Raw genomic sequence first — 16,693 nt, 5'->3', positions numbered from 1 at the left:
GTCGACGATCGCTACGCCATCCGGCAGGGATCAGCATCGCGGTCCCTAGATGGCAGCCCTGTCATCTCTTCAGACTCATCGCACTTGGGTAAACAGATAGCTGATCTTCGTGTACCTGACCATTGCATGGCAGCTGGTGTTGCACTGAGGCTCTTGGCGGTACATGTTCGGGGTATTACATGGGTCAAGCGGAGTGTCAGGGATTGATGCTATTGTTGGATAGCTCGACCATGGCCGGCCCGAGTCGAGACCATATAAGGCGGGCATCACGCCCGCTTCCTCATTTTCAGCAGAACAATCGAATTGTCCGATAACAATCCAAGCAAGCCAAAATGAAGTTCAACACCCTCTCCGTGTCCGCCACTCTCGCCGGCCTGGCCAGCGCTGGCCCGCTCGCCGCTCGCGCAGACGGCGTCCAGGGTTTCGACATCTCGCACTACCAGGAGAGTGTCGACTTCCAGGGAGCCTATGATGCCGGTGCCCGCTTTGTCATGATCAAGGTAGGACTGCCGTTCTCCTTCACCAGGCCTGTTCTCTAATGCATCGCAGGCCACCGAAGGACTGAGCTACATCGACTCGTCGTTCAGCTCGCACTACCAGGGCGCCAGCGACGCCAAGATCGCCCGCGGTGGTTACCACTTCGCCCACCCCGATATCTCCTCGGCCAAGGAGCAGGTCGACTACTTCATCAAGAACGGTGGTGGCTGGTCCGACGACGGCATCACCCTCCCCGGCATGCTGGACATCGAGTTCAACCCCAGCGGTGACAACTGCTTCGGCCTCAGCCCCGACGCGATGGCCGCGTGGGCCGTCGAGTTCGTCGACGAGTACAAGGCCCAGACGGGCGTGTACCCTCTCGTCTACACCAACGCCGGCTGGTGGGCTGAGTGCACCGGCGACGCCGGTGGCCTGGGCGATAAGTCCCCTCTGGTGCTGGCCGCCTACACCGAGTCCGCCCCGTCAACCATCCCCGGCGACTGGGAGACCTACACGGTGTGGCAGTACAACGACAGCTACGAGTTCGGCGGCGACTCTGATGTCCTCAACGGCGGTGAGGATGTCCTCAAGAAGCTGATTGCCGGTTAAATGGATATACTGCGGTATATACTAGGGGTTGGGTGTATTTTTAAGCAGGCTTGATGTCAAACCGTACATAGGATAACTGGACAGGATTTGCCAGTTTATTTTCATTCTTTCTATCCAATACATTTATTTCTCTTTCTTGGATCCTGTGGCCACTAAAAACAAGCAAACATCGACATTATCGTGTATTCATTGCTACTATTAATCGACCGCTATCTTAAATAGACGTCTACTTCCGCGCAGCCTGCCGGACGGCGTCCATGATGTCGTCCGGCCCCAGACCTTGAGCATTGATCTGCTCGTACAGACCACCGCATCCCTCCTTGATAGCGCCCATGGTCTTGTACTTCGGACGCAGGTTGCGCTCGAGCAAGTGAGTGCCAAGACGCGAGCCGAGGCCCGTCTTCTGTGCGATGGACTCGACTGTCAAGACGAAGGGGGTAGCGCCGTAGACGCGGATGGCCTCCTCATCGACGATGTTCAGCGTGGGCTTGTTGACGAGGCCAACATCGAGGCCCTCGCGGCGCAGGCGCTCGACAGCGTCCAGCGACCGGTACAGCATGTCGCCGTAGGAGACAATATAGCCGGCGGAGCCCTTGCGGATGAACTCCTCCTTACCCGGGACGAACTTGTAGCCCGAGCCATACAGTTTCTCGTCGGCGCTGCCCTCCTTCAGGATGTAAGGGACCTTGGAGCGCGTGGAGAAGATGAAGCGCAGGCCCTTGGAGAAGAAGACCTTGCGGACGACGGCCTTCATCTGCTCGCCGTCGGCGGGGAAGTACAGCGTTGTGGACTCAGCATCCATGAGGCCATTGTCGGCGAAGAAATGGTTCAGCCCGAAGTGGCAGGTGTTGTCGGCGATCTCATCGATGCCGCTGTGCGAGAAGTGCGAGAGCACGGTGCAATCGTTCAGCCGCGCCATGGTGATCTCCGAGATGCACATCTCGAGGAAGGCCGAGAAGGTCGAGAAGACGCCCTGGCGTTCGCCGTTGCTGCCGAAGCCGAAGCCTGCCGCGGCGGAGAAGTTGCCGCGCTCCATCACGCCCGACGGGATGTACACCTCGGGGTGCTTCTGGTGGATGCTCTTGAGGCCCGTGGAGCCCTCGAGGTCGGAGTCGATGACCATTACGCGGCGCGCGGCCTCCTCGGTGCTAAGCTCGTCAAGGACGGAGTTGACGGCCTCGCCGAAGATGGTGCGGTTGGAGCCCTTGTCCTTGGTGGAGCCCTCGTATTGGTGCGGGTTGCCCTGGGGCTTGATCTGGTCATAGAAGGCCAGCTGGTCGGCCGAGTAGCCGCGGTGGGTGAGGTACTTGCGGGCGAGGTCGACGGGGATGACGTCGTGGGCCTTGGTCTGACCCTCAATGCCCTCGATGCCGGGTGCCATGGTGCGGTCGACGCTGACGGCGGCGGGGCCGTTATGGGCGACGACCTCGCAGATGGCGCCGTACAGCGAGTCGAGGTCCTCGCCGTGGGCGTGGACCACCTTAAGTCCGTGGCCCTTCAGCGTGTTGGCCACGTTGTAGCCGTGCAGGTACTGCGAGGGGTGGCCGGCGATGGTGACGTCATTGTTGTCGATGAAGAGCTTGACGTTGAGGTTGCGCGCCACGGCGATGCGAGCCGCCTCGGCGTCGTTGCCCTCCTGCTGGGAGCCGTCCGAGCCCAGCAGGATCACCTTCTTGTCCTTGTTCTGCATGGCGATGCCGTTGGCCATCGCCCACATGTGGCCCAGCCGGCCGGAACTGAACTTAACGCCCGGGGTCAGCCCCAGTTCCGGATGGCCGGGAAGCTTGGAGTTGGCCTCGCGGTAGTCAAGAAGATGGTCGGCGGGAATCTTGCCGTCGATGGCCGCGAGCAGGTACTGCGTGGCGACGCGGTGACCGGCCTCGTCGAAGAGGGCGTCGACCCATCCGCTGGGGTTGCCGTTGATGAAGGCTAGCAGGATACAGACCTCGGGGGCCGTGTCGAAGGGACCACCGGTGTGGCCGGCGACGCCGCGGGCCGAACCCGTGGCCGTGAAGGCAACAATAGCATCGCGGAAGACGTCAATGTTATGCTGGAGGTCTTTCTTCTGCTCTGGGGATAGCTTGGAGTTCTTGGGGTCCAGCTGGAGCCGCTTGAACTGGGAGAGGTCGACGGGAAATTTGTAGCCCATGATGTAGTTTTTTCCTTTTTTTTTTTTCTATTAGGTGAATTGCAAGAGGGAAGTTTCATACAATGAGATAGCAATCTTATATAGAGACTGCAGAAAATTCCGCAAACGACGAGGCGAAAAAAAGAACCGGATCCGGGTTGACTGACCTCAGGAGGGGTGATGATGTCATTTGCGCATCATGGAGGATTTCTACCACTGTCGCCTACATATCAGGCACAGGGGCAATTATTAATGTCGGAAAAAGGTTCACGTTGATGTGGTGCTGTCGGATTTTTGTTCAACTTACTCGACTGGGTATGTAGTGGGTCTCTTCGCAGTCGATTCGGTCATGATGAAGCTTTAAGGTGGTGCGAATGACAAGCTTGCCCTAAGTAGTCACGATCAACGGTTTATGTTCAAGTTCCGACTGGGGATTCTTTTTTTTATACTTATATGAACATATATATATATGTATATTCGATCATTTATCGAGAGCCAGTAAACACTAGTTGCAGTTGAAAGGGTGGGTGCAGTGCGATATATAAATATATGGAGGCGGGTCTCGGACCAAGATAGTATCTAGTCAGTCCTATATGATGGTAAAGTCATCTGAACGATGCTCAGACACTATTGCACCTTCCCTCGTGAATCTACACGCCAGATCTCTTCAATGACCCCTCCCCGAAGCGCGTAATAAAAGTCGTGCAGGTTCACCGTCGGGTCAATATGACTAGGAATCATCTCCACCCGATCTCCAACCGATAGAGACGGCGTCCCCTCCTCCCAAGTGAGCGACCCATGCTCATCCCCTAGAACGCCATATGTATATCGAGAATCCTTGCACTCGGCCAGTCCACTATCCGTCGTGAGTGACTTGAGTCCGCTGTCAATGGTCACCGCCCGAGGCCCTTGCTGGCTGACAACCGTCGACAGGATAGTCAAGCTATTCGAATAGAATGTCCCCAGGGCATTCCGATAGTCCGTATCCATGAAAATAAACGACCCAGGCTGCAACTCCGTCACACCGGGGACCGTCGCGCAGAACTCAGCCGTCCCGGTACCGCCAGTGGTGACCACTTCGATAGCAAACCCCGCCGCGCGCAGCGCATCCGCTGTCCCCGTCAGGATCTGCATCGACTGTAAACACTGCGCCCGCCGATCCTCGCGGTCGTGTAAATGCTGCAGATGGCCCTCGTAGCCCTGGACCCCGATCAACCGCAGGTGCTTCAGCCCCGCCACATGGCGCGCCAGGTCCAAGGCCGGTTCGCCGGGCTGCGCGCCCGTGCGGTGCAGACCCACATCCAGATCGATCAACACCGTGATGGGGTCGTCGATTCCCGCCGCCGCGAGCGCGTCATTGATAGCCGTCGCACCGACCGCACTGTCGACCACGATGCGGATGTTTCTATGCCGACGGAACAGCTCTACCAGACGGCGGACCTTAGCCGGGCCGACGATTTCGCACGTAATTAGCAAGTCGTCGAACCCCGCTGCGGCGATCGCCTCCGCCTCGCTGACTTTGGCGACGCAGCCGCCTTTGGCACCGGCGTTGACCAGCTTGCGGGCGATGACAGCGCTCTTCGTGGTTTTGAGGTGGGGACGAATGTTGAGACCGGTGGGCAATAGCTGGTCCATGAGCTTCTTGATGTTTGCCTCAGCGGCGTCGAGATCGACGATCATAGAAGGCGTGTCCAGATCGTCGAGCCTGTCGCCGACTTTAGGGCCGTACATAGTGATTGGAGATTCCATTGGATGTTAGGGTGTAGAACCAGTTGTATGGTCTTGCCGAGACGCGTCGTACTTAGATTTCGTTAGGCAATGAACAAACAAGGAGCGGAGGGGTGTATTTGTAAGGGGGAGACGGACGCAAGGGGGACGCCCATACCTAAGGAGTTGGTCATTCCAGCGTGCATCCTTTCGATAGGATACTGGTCCTTGATTCGCGTGCTTTATCGGCCCCCACATCGCGGGGGTGGTGAAGGGCCCCCGCACTAGACGCGTTAGTGTATCTTTGTTGATATCGAGCGGGTTGAAATGCCCCGTTTGGTGTTTCTATCCTTCGATAACGGGGAGGAAGTGGGGTTGCCGCATGGTCTCCAATTGACATATATGGAGTAGTTGTAGATTTTCTTGTAGGGTAGATTGGCCCTTGGGGTAAGTTTGAATCTCGATATACTGCAGTATCCTGGGAGACTTTGTTAGTAGGTCTCCTTCAACCTGACTGATGGTGTTGGATAGCATTTGTCGTGAAGAATAATCCCACTTGGCTACAAAAGATATCTAGACATTTCTGCGCTCTGTGGATACTCTTTGTTGCACTATCTTACATTGCGACAGCATCCAATCTATTCGAAGATAAAAGATATCAGGCAGCGGGTTAGAAGAACGGAAATTGTTGTACCATGTCAGCGCCCCACTCTTGCAATCACTGTATACTTCTCTCTACGCCATGAAAGCGCAAGTGACTAACACTTTTTTGTAGCAAGAAGAGAGAGCTCATCTTGTACTCCGGGTATAATCAAACTATATACAGTATTAGGTTTTTCATTCCGTCCTCACCTTTGAAAGACATCATAAAATAACAATGAATAAAATAGAGAAGAATGGGACAAAAAAAAAGATTCGCTATGTGCATAATCCCGGTTGTAATTTGGCGGCCGGTTTGTGCATTTTCCAACTCATAATTGAGTATCGCGCGTAAAAATGATGGGCAGAAGTGAAACGTAACTATCAAATGAGGTACGGTCATCGATGACTCGGTTCAGACCCCATGAGCTCCGTCGGAGGAGGCCCAGTAGACCCTTGCATTTCGACTCTCTCGTACGGTTGAGGTAGTTCCGCGGGGAAGCCTTTACTGTCTAGCTCCCGCGGTCCCGTTTGCGGGTCATACTGCGATGCGGAGGGCTGGGTAGTGGCACCTGCATCGACGGGTTGCTGTTTATTGGCATGCTTTCTCCGGGCGAGCCAAAAACCCAGGAAGCCGACGAGGGCACATCCCACGACGGGGCCGACCACAGCGCCCGCGATCCAGGCCCGGTTTGACCCCTCGTCGTCGGAAGGTGATTTGGGATCGCGGGATGTCGGTGTAGGTATGGACGAGGGCACGGAGGAGCCGGGGGTAGCCTGGGCGAAAGGCGCGCGGTAAGCGTGGTAGGTCACATCGGGCCAATTATCATTCGTTGGTTCACAGAAGATGTCGACAATATGGGGTTCGGTCGCCGATGGGGACTCGCTGACTGTCAGATAGACGCATGTACTTCCCGGTTTGCTGCCAATTCTCAGAATAGTCCGGGGAACTGGGAAGGGATATAAAAAAATCGTCGTACCAGGTGGAGGTTGAGTCGTTGTCGTAGAGGACAGTCGCCTTTTTGGAACAGGATGTTATTATGTCACAGTCCGCGTTGATGTCCTCACAGCATCTGCCATATCCGTCCCTGGAGACATAGGTTTCGCCTTTATGGTTACAGGTGATTACCTGCCCTGTTGAAGACCTTCGGATAAGTTATAAAGGTAGAATCACCGGATAATGCTGAACCCACAGGTAGTTTCCTCCGTGTTGTACCACCACGCCTGCTCGCTAGTTGTCAGAGGAGTGATTGTAGCTGTATCGTTAGCGGCCCATGCGAGCAGAGGGGCAATGAGACCGAGGATCAGTATGGCCGTCATCGTTCGTTCACGCCGGAGAAAGACAAGTCTACGCGGTGATCCCCCGGTGCAATCTGGAGATCTTTCGGCACCCGATCAAGTATGTATAGGTAGTTCGCATCGACGTTTCCCTGACGCAATATCGAAGAGGAGATATGTGTATCGAAAAAACTCAGACTGGGGAAGGTGACCGGGGGAAAAGACCAAAGAAAGAAAAAAAAATCAAAATACGAAAGCAAAAGAGCAAAAGAAAAGAGAAAGAAAGCAAAAAAAAGGGAACCGAGCTTCTAGCGGCTCTGCTAATATCATCGTCCAGGATCGTGGAGGCGGCATCAACACGGCGATGACTATACCCATAGAAGATAATGATCACCCCATATATAAGCAGTGGGTCCTCTGTCAGATGGGCCAATAATTGAGCCCTTGCAATTTTCCTTTCGGGTATAAACGGTGTTGACCCACCCCTGCTTCTAACAAGGGGAGATATCGTAGGGATTAGACCATGATATTACCTGGCTATTGGGCCAATGTCCCCAGGAAGTGGACGGGAAAGGTTTCTTCATTCGTACTGGACATTCCATGATCTTGTTGTGGCTATACTGGTTAATATATTTGGTTTATCGCCTTTGACTGACGCGTTCAACCAAACTGAACAATATGGCATACATCACAAACAGCCAACACGACGACATGAAACCGCCAAGGGCTGAGTTATGAGCATACCAGTGACTGGTCATTTATTTTCCCGAACTTAGTATCCGTACCAGCGATATCACGGACATCACCGTGACAGTAACCCCACATATGGGAGGCCTAACCAAGCCTCAATCCCAGTGGAGTCCGGAAACGTGTCGGTCGAACCCCAACCCCAGAGGTTTTGTTTTGCACCAAATTTGATACCATCTCACCGCAGTTCAAGTCTAAGGCACACTGACATGTTTACTGACTCCTGGTCAGCATAGCACGATCCTTCGCTTACACTGTGGACACTGGTTCCCTCCACTCCAGCACAGCCACGCTAAGATGATAAGGGGTTTCAACGTTGCCCAGCGCGTACTCCGTACGGAATAGTGCGAGTAGCCCCCCTTCTAACAAAAGATGCGTTATATCTGGGGGGCCGGAGCGATCGCCGTTCGCTCGTCCCCAAATCAGGGGCACCATCAAGTCGGTTGGTAGACTGGATCTCTCAGACAGCACAATCGCTATGTGAACCTTAAAACGGACGGAAAGGAGTGGTACCATGGCGAAGTTGTTATAATTAGAGGACTCGGTAATCTCTCCTTTCTGTCTTAAGTGCAGTTGTGTGGAATTATAGTTCCAATTATCTCCGGCACCACCATGTCTCTTAAAACATAGATGCCCCTTCAACTCAACAAGTAGACCCTTCAACCGGACATCACTTTACAATGTGCTTTAATCCACTGGTGGAAAGAAGCACAAGGTCCTACGCATCTCGATCAGCCCCATCAACAAACAGAAATGGAGAGTATCGTGGACAGACTCACCATCAACCAGGTTGGAAGCAAGGAAGTGAGCAACCACGCCACGGACGCCGTGTTCCCCCTCCAGCGCACTCCACTCCGGCCGCCGATCGCATCGTCCACCACCCTCTGCGCATACACTGCCGTGGACATCGAGAGGGGCAAGATAGAGCGTCCGCTGGCAAGGGAAGCAATTTCCGCCGCCGCCGGTGTGTAAAAGGAGGTCTCGGCCAGGTCGTTCTGCTGGCTGTTGTCGAATATCTGGGAGGTCACCAGACCAGTCATAACGGTCATGACCTTGACGCCCAACGGGGCCAGCTCGAGACGGAGAGTTTCGCTATACGTGCGTAGTGCCGCCTTGGAGGCAGCGTAGAATGCTACACTCGACAAACACGCACACGGTCCAATCAGATCCTTTCCACGACAATGCGCAAGAAGAACGGGGAAAAGTCTTACAACTCCATGGCGCATACATAGCGGCCGAAACCGATGCGTTGTTGATGATCGTCCCGTTGGAGGCAATTAGTAGCGGCAGAAACGTATTGTTGACGGAGACGACGCCCCAGAAATTGACATCGAAGACCTTCTTCGCGTCCTTGATGTCTGTCTCGACGGCCGGAAAGTTGAGATTCACCCCGGAGTTGTTGACCAGGTAATTCAAGCGGCCATCGCCGCTGGTTGCGGCGATGACCGTCTCCTTTGCGGCGACCACACTGGACGGAGACTCGACGTCAAGTTCCAGTCGCGTCATGTTGGGTAGGCCCTCGAGGCCTGTCATTTTGGACAGCTTGCGCGCGGTCGCGAAGACGTGGACGCCGCGTGCCTGGAACGCTTTGGCGAGGGAAGAGCCAATCCCACCGTCGCTACACCCTGTGATCAACGCTGTGGGGAGGGTGATTGTTTTTGATTCCGGAGAGTCGCCCATGATGATGCGATTAGATGAATACTTGAATGTCAGTGAGGCAGTCGTTCGTGCAACGAACGCAGGCGCGACAAGACACCAAGAAATGATGAGATAAATCTGGAAGCGCCCGAAAAGTTCGCCTCAATATCCTAGGTTCTCAATGCGAGATGAATTGCGGAAGAAGAGAAGCCGCTGAACCTGATTTTCGTCATGGGCAGGACATGCTGAATATATGCAAGTGACTCAGCAGCCATCGCTCATAGTAAACTAGCTTATGTGCTGTTAATTCCTAGCCCAGGGACACTAGGCCTTATACAGTAGGGGATGATGAGGGGTGAGGATCGCTGGGACTCGATGCGGTGGTGCTGGGCAAATAAGTGGTACCGCTGCAAGTGAAGTATATCTCAAGACCGCTACGCCAAAACGTTGACCCAACGATTGGTGTAGGGCTTAACCTGGCTGATATACCCAACAGTACATCATGTTCAAAAGTGACTGGTGCCACCTGACAGTTCGCGAGAGCGATGAGGTGTCAGTAATCACAGCTCGACCATCTAATTGAAGAATGGTGTCACTGAGCCAAGCCACGGGTGTAGCAACGTCTGGTCTGCGCCTGATTTCAATCGAGTGTCAGATGAAGGCAACGTCTTTGATCCTGATTGGGGCCAGTCATTAATAGTCTCCATCTGTCGAGATATACGAACCAGCTAATCAGTGATCACGATCGTGGCCTCGCGAGTCTGCCATCTGTGATTGTATCAAGGATTTCCCATCGCGGCGTAATTATTATACTAGGTTATCGGAAGACCGTGGCCTGGATCCACCGATGCCGATGTCATTCAAATGGGACTCCGAATCTCATCTGGTGAATATAGCCTGGTCTGCTCTGAGTCCTCGATACAAGCATAATTCAGGAACGAGCGCCACAGGAGCAAACGGGCCGTTTTAGCGTTTACCTGGGTCCAATGCCAACAGAGTATATGGCACAGGTCAGAAAGGGCCAATTCCTCCAGGCGTAAAGAGGATCCATTTCGCGCACCAAACCCTTGGGGATTCTGAGTAGGAACAATCGCGATTCCTCGGAATGGTGAATCACCATGTTGGTGCCCCAAGTAAACGTTGATCGGCATGTTCTACTATATGGCATAATGCCATATCTCATGTCTACTCGGCCCAGGGGTTCTACCCATGCTACGCATAATCTGGAAATTTCTATCCATTCGAATGGAGTATACCAACCTGGAAGCCACACCACGTGGATCTCCTCTTATTTCTTCCCCAGAAGCTAGGGTGGTGATTGTGGGGTGGATTCGGCCCCATGGAAGCATCAACCCATGTAGTGGAAACGCATGCAGAACCGGGAATATAAATGAAGAATCCTAACCTGGGAAGGAAAAAGGATTGACCAGGATTGAGCCGCGGGCTTGGTATTTAGTATAGGACTGACGACCATTCTAGGAATATAGTTGATGGTGTTACCACATTCCTAGAGCAATGCCATATTTGACTTCTTTCCCCTTCGGAGATCACCCCCATTACCCAGATAGTCTAGTAGTTGTTGGCAGACATAGATAACCTTTGTTAGGAAGTGGACAAGATATTAGATCCTACCGGCAATCTTAAATCTACCACGCGTACAGGGAATCGGTACAGACACCCTAACAAGACCAAATAGTCAAGCGACCCTCAGAATTCATCAACCGATAAAGTGCATAAGATGTGAGCAACACATAATCAGGATAGGACACGTTTCAGAAACGTAAATTCAGGACCTTGAGCAGTATATAGCCTCGCCTATGCTATTTGCATAAGATTCCTGCTTAAGTAAAGTTAATCTCGCGAACTCAAGCACAACAAAATGATCCGCTTCTTTTTATGGCGCGCATAATGCGCGCAATAGATACATCAAGATTCTCGACTTCAATAACCGGGAAAAAAAAGTTCACCGATCCAAATGTTTCAATTGACACCGCATGTGATGTAGCACATCGATGGTGCCAATATTTGTCCAGTATACTATATATAGCAGTGGCTGCTGAAGGATCGGGAGGCTGTGGACGTTGAAATGATCTGCATTGTACTCAGGGGTGATCGATTATTGGATATTGGAAACTTTTGATGGAAAGTGACGAGAGAGTGCGTTCATCTGCAATGATTGATTTATTCTTATATGTGCCAGGCGTCTTGACCGTCTCGTTCGGCGGCAATTGAGGTTGCGATTTCAAATTTGACGAAATATTGTTGAAGACTTTGGACATGAAAAGAACGTTTGTTATGGATGGACATGTCCATACTATATCTCTTGGCCACTGCACCAAAATATTAATGGGATTGTGGTTAGGATCTAGATATGTAGATATCACATAGATATTGGTGAGTCAAGTAGCTTCCATGGATGCGTCCGCCGGTACTTTCCATCAACTGTCGCTAGGATACATGGATGGAGAGATACATAGCATACAAGATACATATATAATCCAATCCACTCAGCTCCAAAGTTGAATCTAGCCTCACTGCGGCATATTTGAAAGAGGCGTGACACGGTTTATCGCACATCTAAGATACTGCATGTCCCCGTGATCAAAGAACGGCAGCCAAGTACATGAACGGAGGGAGACCCCTTGTAGATGTCCGCATCCCCAACCAGAGCCAGAACGAAAGGACTATGCACTATGTACCTTGCTGCGGTGTTGCAGCACCAACGATTGAAGCGAGGTGGCCACCAAGACTTCAGATACGAGCATCCCAGCTATAAAACGGCTGGACTTTGAAATCCCACCCGTGACGGTCCTTCCAGATATTACAACTGAATCATACACGGCATCGCCGGCTGTATATGGTCCGAGACCGACCATGCATGGTCTAGAATCACAGCTGTTGAGAATATCGAATGCGACCGTCCAATGAATCATCGGTTCGCTTGGAGGCTACAGCGTCAACCAGCACGATAATGGACCCCCGCATTGTTCCTATCGACCGCTGGTCAGGCGCGACAGTCGGTCTACCTATGCGTCGTTATTTCTCGCATAAAACCCCTCCCCCTCGCACGAAAGTGTCCAGTCCCCTCGCCAGTCGCGGGTTGGGCAGGTCCACCAGGGACACAGACGGAGCCATGGTCTTGTCGGCCGGACGGGACATAAATGACCTCATAAGGACCGGTTCCGAAGGGGGGTACACTAAGCAATAATCAACACAATAAATGAAGAATTAATAAGTACGGAGTACAATGGAAAAGCTAGACCGGGTGTGGCCGACAATGGAGCCATAATGTTGCGGGTCACATGGAAAGCAAGTCACTTGGCGAGCTCGCCTGCCCCTCCATGGGAAGAGCGGGGCAGATCTAGCGGTCAATCAGATCCATGCTGGACGTTAGGCGGACCGTAGAATGGGATGATTATGGACTAAGAGACAGAGACACGGCTGCAAGTCGGGGACCTAGCGGATAGTCTCGTCGATGGTGCCATCGGGATGGATGAAGGACCCAAGTTCGCTGGCGCGGTGTTATTGGGTGAACCTGAGATGGTCGCGTGCGCTGTACCAGGGCTCGACGGTGGGAAATCTGGGGAAGCAAGGCTACCACTGGTCTGAACTGACCGACATCATTCAAGATGCTATGCAAATGAGGGGAAGGTTGTATTTGCCAAGTATGTTTTTTTGTTAAAACTTGACCAAGTTGATGCTTATCATGATTGGAGATGCCGTCACATGGCGACGGGTGCCCTAACCAACAAGCCGCGATCCATGGGAGGAAGTGGACCGCAAGTCGAATCAGGTTTCCATCATGGCTGTGTGATAGTTGGGTCTATTTATTCTCTTGGACTGGTTACACCCGTGATAACAGAGTGTTAACTTTGTAAGAAAGCACAGGGGCATTTGCCCAGTTGAGGAGGATCCACATCGGCTGTTGATTATGGTCTGGGATCCATCGAGTGGAGCCATCCATGCGAGGCTGTCAGCAAACATCTCATCGCGCGAGGGATCATGCATCGATTCCACCCTCGACGCATGGAAGCCCATCGGACAGCCAGAGGACCAGCCGAGTCAACATCTCTTTGACCGTCCGATGGTCTCAAAAGCAACTATCATCCGGTCTTTGTCTGCGATCTTGCGACCTGCAACTTGCGACCGGGATCAGGCTGGAAGGAAGAGACGCCGATCCTCCGCACTCCACCGGACGGACTAGTGTCATCGCGCCAAGAGACGAGGGGGCGATCAACGCGCTACTTCAAGGTTCACAAGCAATAGGCAGAAAGAAAACATGAAAAAAATGAGAGAAAAATAGTTTCCGGCTCCTGCAAGGTCGGCACAAGACCATTTCTTTGTCGTCAGATGGCCGAGTAATGTGCGGGGGATAATGCACTGGGAGGGGTTATTCGGATTCACCTCCGCTTCCTGGGGGACTGGGTTTCAGGGGGAGAATTTGCTTGCATGCTTTGTTGGCTAGGCACAGATGCCTGACCGCATCCCACTCTTGCTTACGCCCAGGACTAATGGAGATCGTGATATAAATGCTCGGGGAAGCCCGGACGAGGGGGCATGGACACTCAAGACACTTGACTCCGATCCTGTCTTCCCCTTCTCCATCTGGTGGAAAACAGATCTGGCGTGTGTTACCTGAATCTGCAAGTTTGTCTGGTCGTGCACAATCTCCCTCCCCCCCCCTTCCCTCCCTCTATTTTTGGTTTGGGTTTGCTTCAGAGAGACATCTTTCCCGATGCATCTTCGCGCCTCCTGGCTCGTCCCCTTGCTGGTTGCGGCTGCGGATGTAGTCCTCGCCTCACCGGTACAGCAACACCACAACGTCGCCCGCGCCCCCACCAAGTATGCAGTCAAGACACCGCCTTTGGATACTCCGTGGACGGAAAAGGTGGGAACCAACCCGTGGACGGAGTATCCGCGGCCGCAGCTGGCGCGCAGCCCGTGGCAGAACCTGAATGGCATCTGGCAATATCAAGGCGCATCGTCGGTGGACGCGGTACAAGAACCGCCCTTTGGGCAGTCTCTGGAAAACGAAGTCTTGGTGCCGTCCTGTTTGGAGAGTGGCTTGTCTGGTATGGTTGTCGCGATCGCGTGCGAGTCAAGGGAGAGGAATAACGCGGGCTAACGGCCGAATACAGGGATCCAGGGGAAAAACACATATTACTCCTGGTTCAACACCCACTTCAAGGTCCCTGGCGACTGGAAGGGCAAGAATGTGCTGTTGAATTTTGGCGCGGTCGATTACGAAGCGACCGTCTTTGTCAATGGGAAAGAGGCGGGCTTCAATCGCGGCGGATATTTCAGCTTCACGGTCGACATCACAAAGCACGTCGAATTGGATAAGGATAATGAATTGTAAGTGCGGTTCACGTTCTGGGAAGAGCCCTGCTAACATAGTGACAGGCTCGTATTCGTCCATGATCCCACCGACAGCGGTGACTATGTCATCCCGATCGGCAAGCAGAAGACGGCCCCGAAAAGCCATATCTTCTACGAGCCCTGCAGCGGTATCTGGCAAGGCGTCTGGATCGAGGCGGCGCCGGCCAACCACATTGCACAGTTGGATCTCGATTCCAACATGGACGGCGAAGGTAAGTCGCGTTCTGTTCTGCCCGCGGTAAATGGTCTCAGAACTGATCATCGTAGTGACCGTGACGGTACACTCGGCGACCGGAGAAAGCAGCCCTGTCGTTGTGACCGTGAATGATGGTGAAAAGGAAGTGGCATCACATAAGGGTAACTCGGACAAGCAGTTCAAATTCCAGGTTTCGAAGCCGAAGCTCTGGTCCCCCGAATCCCCGACTTTGTATAACGTCACCGTCACCCTGGGCGACGACGAGGTACAGAGCTACACGGGCTTCCGTACGATTACGAAAGGCAAAGTAGGAGGCATCGTGCGCCCGATTCTGAACGGCGAGTTCACCTTCATGTTTGGCACTCTGGACCAGGGATACTGGCCTGATGGTCTGTACACGCCGCCTAACCGTGAAGCGATGGTATACGACCTGAAGGTGCTGAAGGGGCTGGGTTTCAACATGGTTCGCAAGCACGTGAGTTGTCCATCTTCCTCATTATGCGCGATCTTGGCTAACCTCCAGTAGATCAAGGTGGAGACGGCGCTGTTCTACCGGGCATGCGATGAGCTCGGTCTCCTCGTCATTCAAGACATGCCGTCCCCGCGACCGCTGCAGAACAAGGACGGCCAGACCATCCTCCCCAATGAGGCCCAGCAGAAGGAGTTTGCCCGCCAGTTGGACCTCCTGGTGAACCAACATAAGAGCTATCCCAGCGTTGTCACCTGGGTGTGTATCCCCCTCCCGATTGGACAACGCGAAAATGCTGACGTCGGCACAGGTGATCTATAACGAAGGATGGGGCCAAATCCGGTTCCCGTATCCCGAGTTTGAATTGACGGAGCGTGTGCGAAAGCTGGACCCCACTCGATTGATCAGTTCGACGTCGGGTTGGTATGACCACGGGGATGGCGATTTCAGCGTAAGTGGCTCAGGATCTCGCACTGCACCATATCCTTTCTACGGACAGTGAGCTAAGAAGACCAGGACAATCACCACTATGCAAACCCCCAGTGCGGCACGCCGTTCTACTCTCTTGATTCGAGTCCACATGACTCGTCCCGGATTGGATTCCAGGGTGAATTCGGCGGCATCGGCCACAACGTGTCCATCGAGCAGTGAGTCCCGGGTCCCTGTTTATAGGATATCTATGGTAACTGACCACTGAGTGAAGTTTGTGGAATGAGCCGGGTCCCATCAACGAGATCAACCGGACGTACGAGATCGACACTTCTTTGGACGCGTGGAACTACCGCGGCCACGTACTGCTCACAGAGCTGCACGATCAGATAGAACGATTTGAGTGCAGCGGCGGTGTCTGGACGCAGACAACCGATGTAGAAGGCGAGACGAACGGTCTGATGACATACGACCGTCGGATTAAGCGCGTAGACGAGGCACAGTGGAAGGCAGACATCAAGGCCTTGTATGATGCGGCCAAGGCTAGGGTATAGCGGGGTGTGGCGTCGACGGTGGCATTAGACCACGATGCGTGTTGTTGTTATCTTTGTGCATGGATATATACTTGTCTAAGTATATAGTGCCTTCTTTCGCTTCCATGGATTTAATTCTCAAACCGATGTGTTGTATTGTTCCAAGTGATCTGACTATGATATCAATCAGGTGGGATACAGTATCAATTAATACCCGGCCAACCAGACTGATCAAAGTTTGCTGGGAGGCCACGCAATCCCCCGTCGGTAGCGCAGATCCCCACAATTCCTGACCGAGGGAGGGTGGTACGTCTGCATGTATATTCGGTGAAACCGGATTGGCGACGTGGTCGGCATGCCATCGGATGACGAGTGAAAAGTGTCAGCAGGTGGACGGGCAGATGTAACCCAGGGAAAGGTCAGAACCAATAACGGGTGTGAAGGACGTATTGGGCGCATACTGT

General features: G+C 53.2%; 7 protein-coding genes across 7 annotated transcripts; 3 read left to right on the top strand and 4 right to left on the bottom strand.

Moving 5' to 3' along the window:
• The first annotated feature begins 130 nt into the window (after window positions 1-130).
• BDW47DRAFT_94530 (glycoside hydrolase) lies at window positions 131-1,181 on the top strand. Its single transcript, XM_024820277.1, has 2 exons — window positions 131-500; window positions 550-1,181. The coding sequence occupies exons 1-2, from the start codon at window positions 333-335 to the stop codon at window positions 1,084-1,086; spliced, it is 705 nt and encodes a 234-aa protein (XP_024674364.1). The 5' UTR covers window positions 131-332; the 3' UTR covers window positions 1,087-1,181.
• Window position 1,182: 1 nt separating this feature from the next.
• BDW47DRAFT_94510 (thiamine diphosphate-binding protein) lies at window positions 1,183-3,686 on the bottom strand. The gene is made up of 3 exons (XM_024820274.1): window positions 3,522-3,686; window positions 3,382-3,437; window positions 1,183-3,249 (listed from the first exon to the last, which is right to left on the bottom strand). Exon 3 carries the CDS (start codon window positions 3,233-3,235, stop codon window positions 1,313-1,315), a length of 1,923 nt encoding a protein of 640 aa, XP_024674363.1. The 5' UTR covers window positions 3,236-3,249; window positions 3,382-3,437; window positions 3,522-3,686; the 3' UTR covers window positions 1,183-1,312.
• BDW47DRAFT_101885 (DSD1 family PLP-dependent enzyme) lies at window positions 3,500-5,399 on the bottom strand. Its single transcript, XM_024811740.1, has 2 exons — window positions 5,100-5,399; window positions 3,500-5,014 (listed from the first exon to the last, which is right to left on the bottom strand). Exon 2 carries the CDS (start codon window positions 4,961-4,963, stop codon window positions 3,842-3,844), a length of 1,122 nt encoding a protein of 373 aa, XP_024674362.1. The 5' UTR covers window positions 4,964-5,014; window positions 5,100-5,399; the 3' UTR covers window positions 3,500-3,841.
• A 212-nt stretch (window positions 5,400-5,611) lies between these two features.
• On the bottom strand, window positions 5,612-7,190 carry BDW47DRAFT_101884 (EGFR-like transmembrane domain-containing protein). The gene is made up of 3 exons (XM_024811739.1): window positions 6,754-7,190; window positions 6,541-6,694; window positions 5,612-6,482 (listed from the first exon to the last, which is right to left on the bottom strand). The coding sequence occupies exons 1-3, from the start codon at window positions 6,878-6,880 to the stop codon at window positions 5,960-5,962; spliced, it is 804 nt and encodes a 267-aa protein (XP_024674361.1). The 5' UTR covers window positions 6,881-7,190; the 3' UTR covers window positions 5,612-5,959.
• A 195-nt stretch (window positions 7,191-7,385) lies between these two features.
• BDW47DRAFT_101882 (uncharacterized protein) lies at window positions 7,386-7,991 on the top strand (the record flags this gene model as incomplete). The annotated part of the gene is made up of 1 exon (XM_024811738.1): window positions 7,386-7,991. A coding segment is annotated over one exon (184 nt), but the record flags the coding sequence as incomplete, so codon positions are not given.
• A 264-nt stretch (window positions 7,992-8,255) lies between these two features.
• BDW47DRAFT_123843 (oxidoreductase) lies at window positions 8,256-9,265 on the bottom strand (the record flags this gene model as incomplete). Its single annotated transcript, XM_024816134.1, has 3 exons — window positions 8,256-8,303; window positions 8,365-8,717; window positions 8,797-9,265. 3 exons carry the CDS (start codon window positions 9,263-9,265, stop codon window positions 8,256-8,258), a joined length of 870 nt encoding a protein of 289 aa, XP_024674359.1.
• Window positions 9,266-13,732: 4,467 nt separating this feature from the next.
• BDW47DRAFT_94451 (putative hydrolase) lies at window positions 13,733-16,395 on the top strand. The gene is made up of 8 exons (XM_024820273.1): window positions 13,733-14,295; window positions 14,362-14,578; window positions 14,627-14,814; window positions 14,870-15,273; window positions 15,325-15,525; window positions 15,578-15,718; window positions 15,784-15,914; window positions 15,971-16,395. The coding sequence occupies exons 1-8, from the start codon at window positions 13,959-13,961 to the stop codon at window positions 16,248-16,250; spliced, it is 1,899 nt and encodes a 632-aa protein (XP_024674358.1). The 5' UTR covers window positions 13,733-13,958; the 3' UTR covers window positions 16,251-16,395.
• The last annotated feature ends 298 nt before the right edge of the window (window positions 16,396-16,693 follow it).

This window comes from Aspergillus candidus, assembly GCF_002847045.1.
Source record: "Aspergillus candidus strain CBS 102.13 unplaced genomic scaffold BDW47scaffold_9, whole genome shotgun sequence".
Lineage (NCBI taxonomy): Eukaryota > Fungi > Ascomycota > Eurotiomycetes > Eurotiales > Aspergillaceae > Aspergillus > Aspergillus candidus.
Note: the sequence above shows the minus strand (reverse complement) of the source record. Positions and strands in the feature narration are given on the sequence as shown.

Bases quoted from the DNA above. Each gene is read 5' to 3' on its own strand.
- BDW47DRAFT_94530 (XM_024820277.1), top strand. From the start codon at position 333: ATGAAGTTCAACACCCTCTCCGTGTCCGCCACTCTCGCCGGCCTGGCC. The intron at 501-549 runs GTAGGACTGCCG...AATGCATCGCAG, and splicing joins CCCGCTTTGTCATGATCAAG to GCCACCGAAGGACTGAGCTA.
- BDW47DRAFT_94510 (XM_024820274.1), bottom strand. From the start codon at position 3,235: ATGGGCTACAAATTTCCCGTCGACCTCTCCCAGTTCAAGCGGCTCCAG.
- BDW47DRAFT_101885 (XM_024811740.1), bottom strand. From the start codon at position 4,963: ATGGAATCTCCAATCACTATGTACGGCCCTAAAGTCGGCGACAGGCTC.
- BDW47DRAFT_101884 (XM_024811739.1), bottom strand. From the start codon at position 6,880: ATGACGGCCATACTGATCCTCGGTCTCATTGCCCCTCTGCTCGCATGG. The intron at 6,695-6,753 runs GTGGGTTCAGCA...GGTCTTCAACAG, and splicing joins CAACACGGAGGAAACTACCT to GGCAGGTAATCACCTGTAAC. The intron at 6,483-6,540 runs GTACGACGATTT...GAGAATTGGCAG, and splicing joins AACGACTCAACCTCCACCTG to CAAACCGGGAAGTACATGCG.
- BDW47DRAFT_94451 (XM_024820273.1), top strand. From the start codon at position 13,959: ATGCATCTTCGCGCCTCCTGGCTCGTCCCCTTGCTGGTTGCGGCTGCG. The intron at 14,296-14,361 runs GTATGGTTGTCG...GGCCGAATACAG, and splicing joins TTTGGAGAGTGGCTTGTCTG to GGATCCAGGGGAAAAACACA. The intron at 15,719-15,783 runs GTAAGTGGCTCA...TAAGAAGACCAG, and splicing joins ACGGGGATGGCGATTTCAGC to GACAATCACCACTATGCAAA.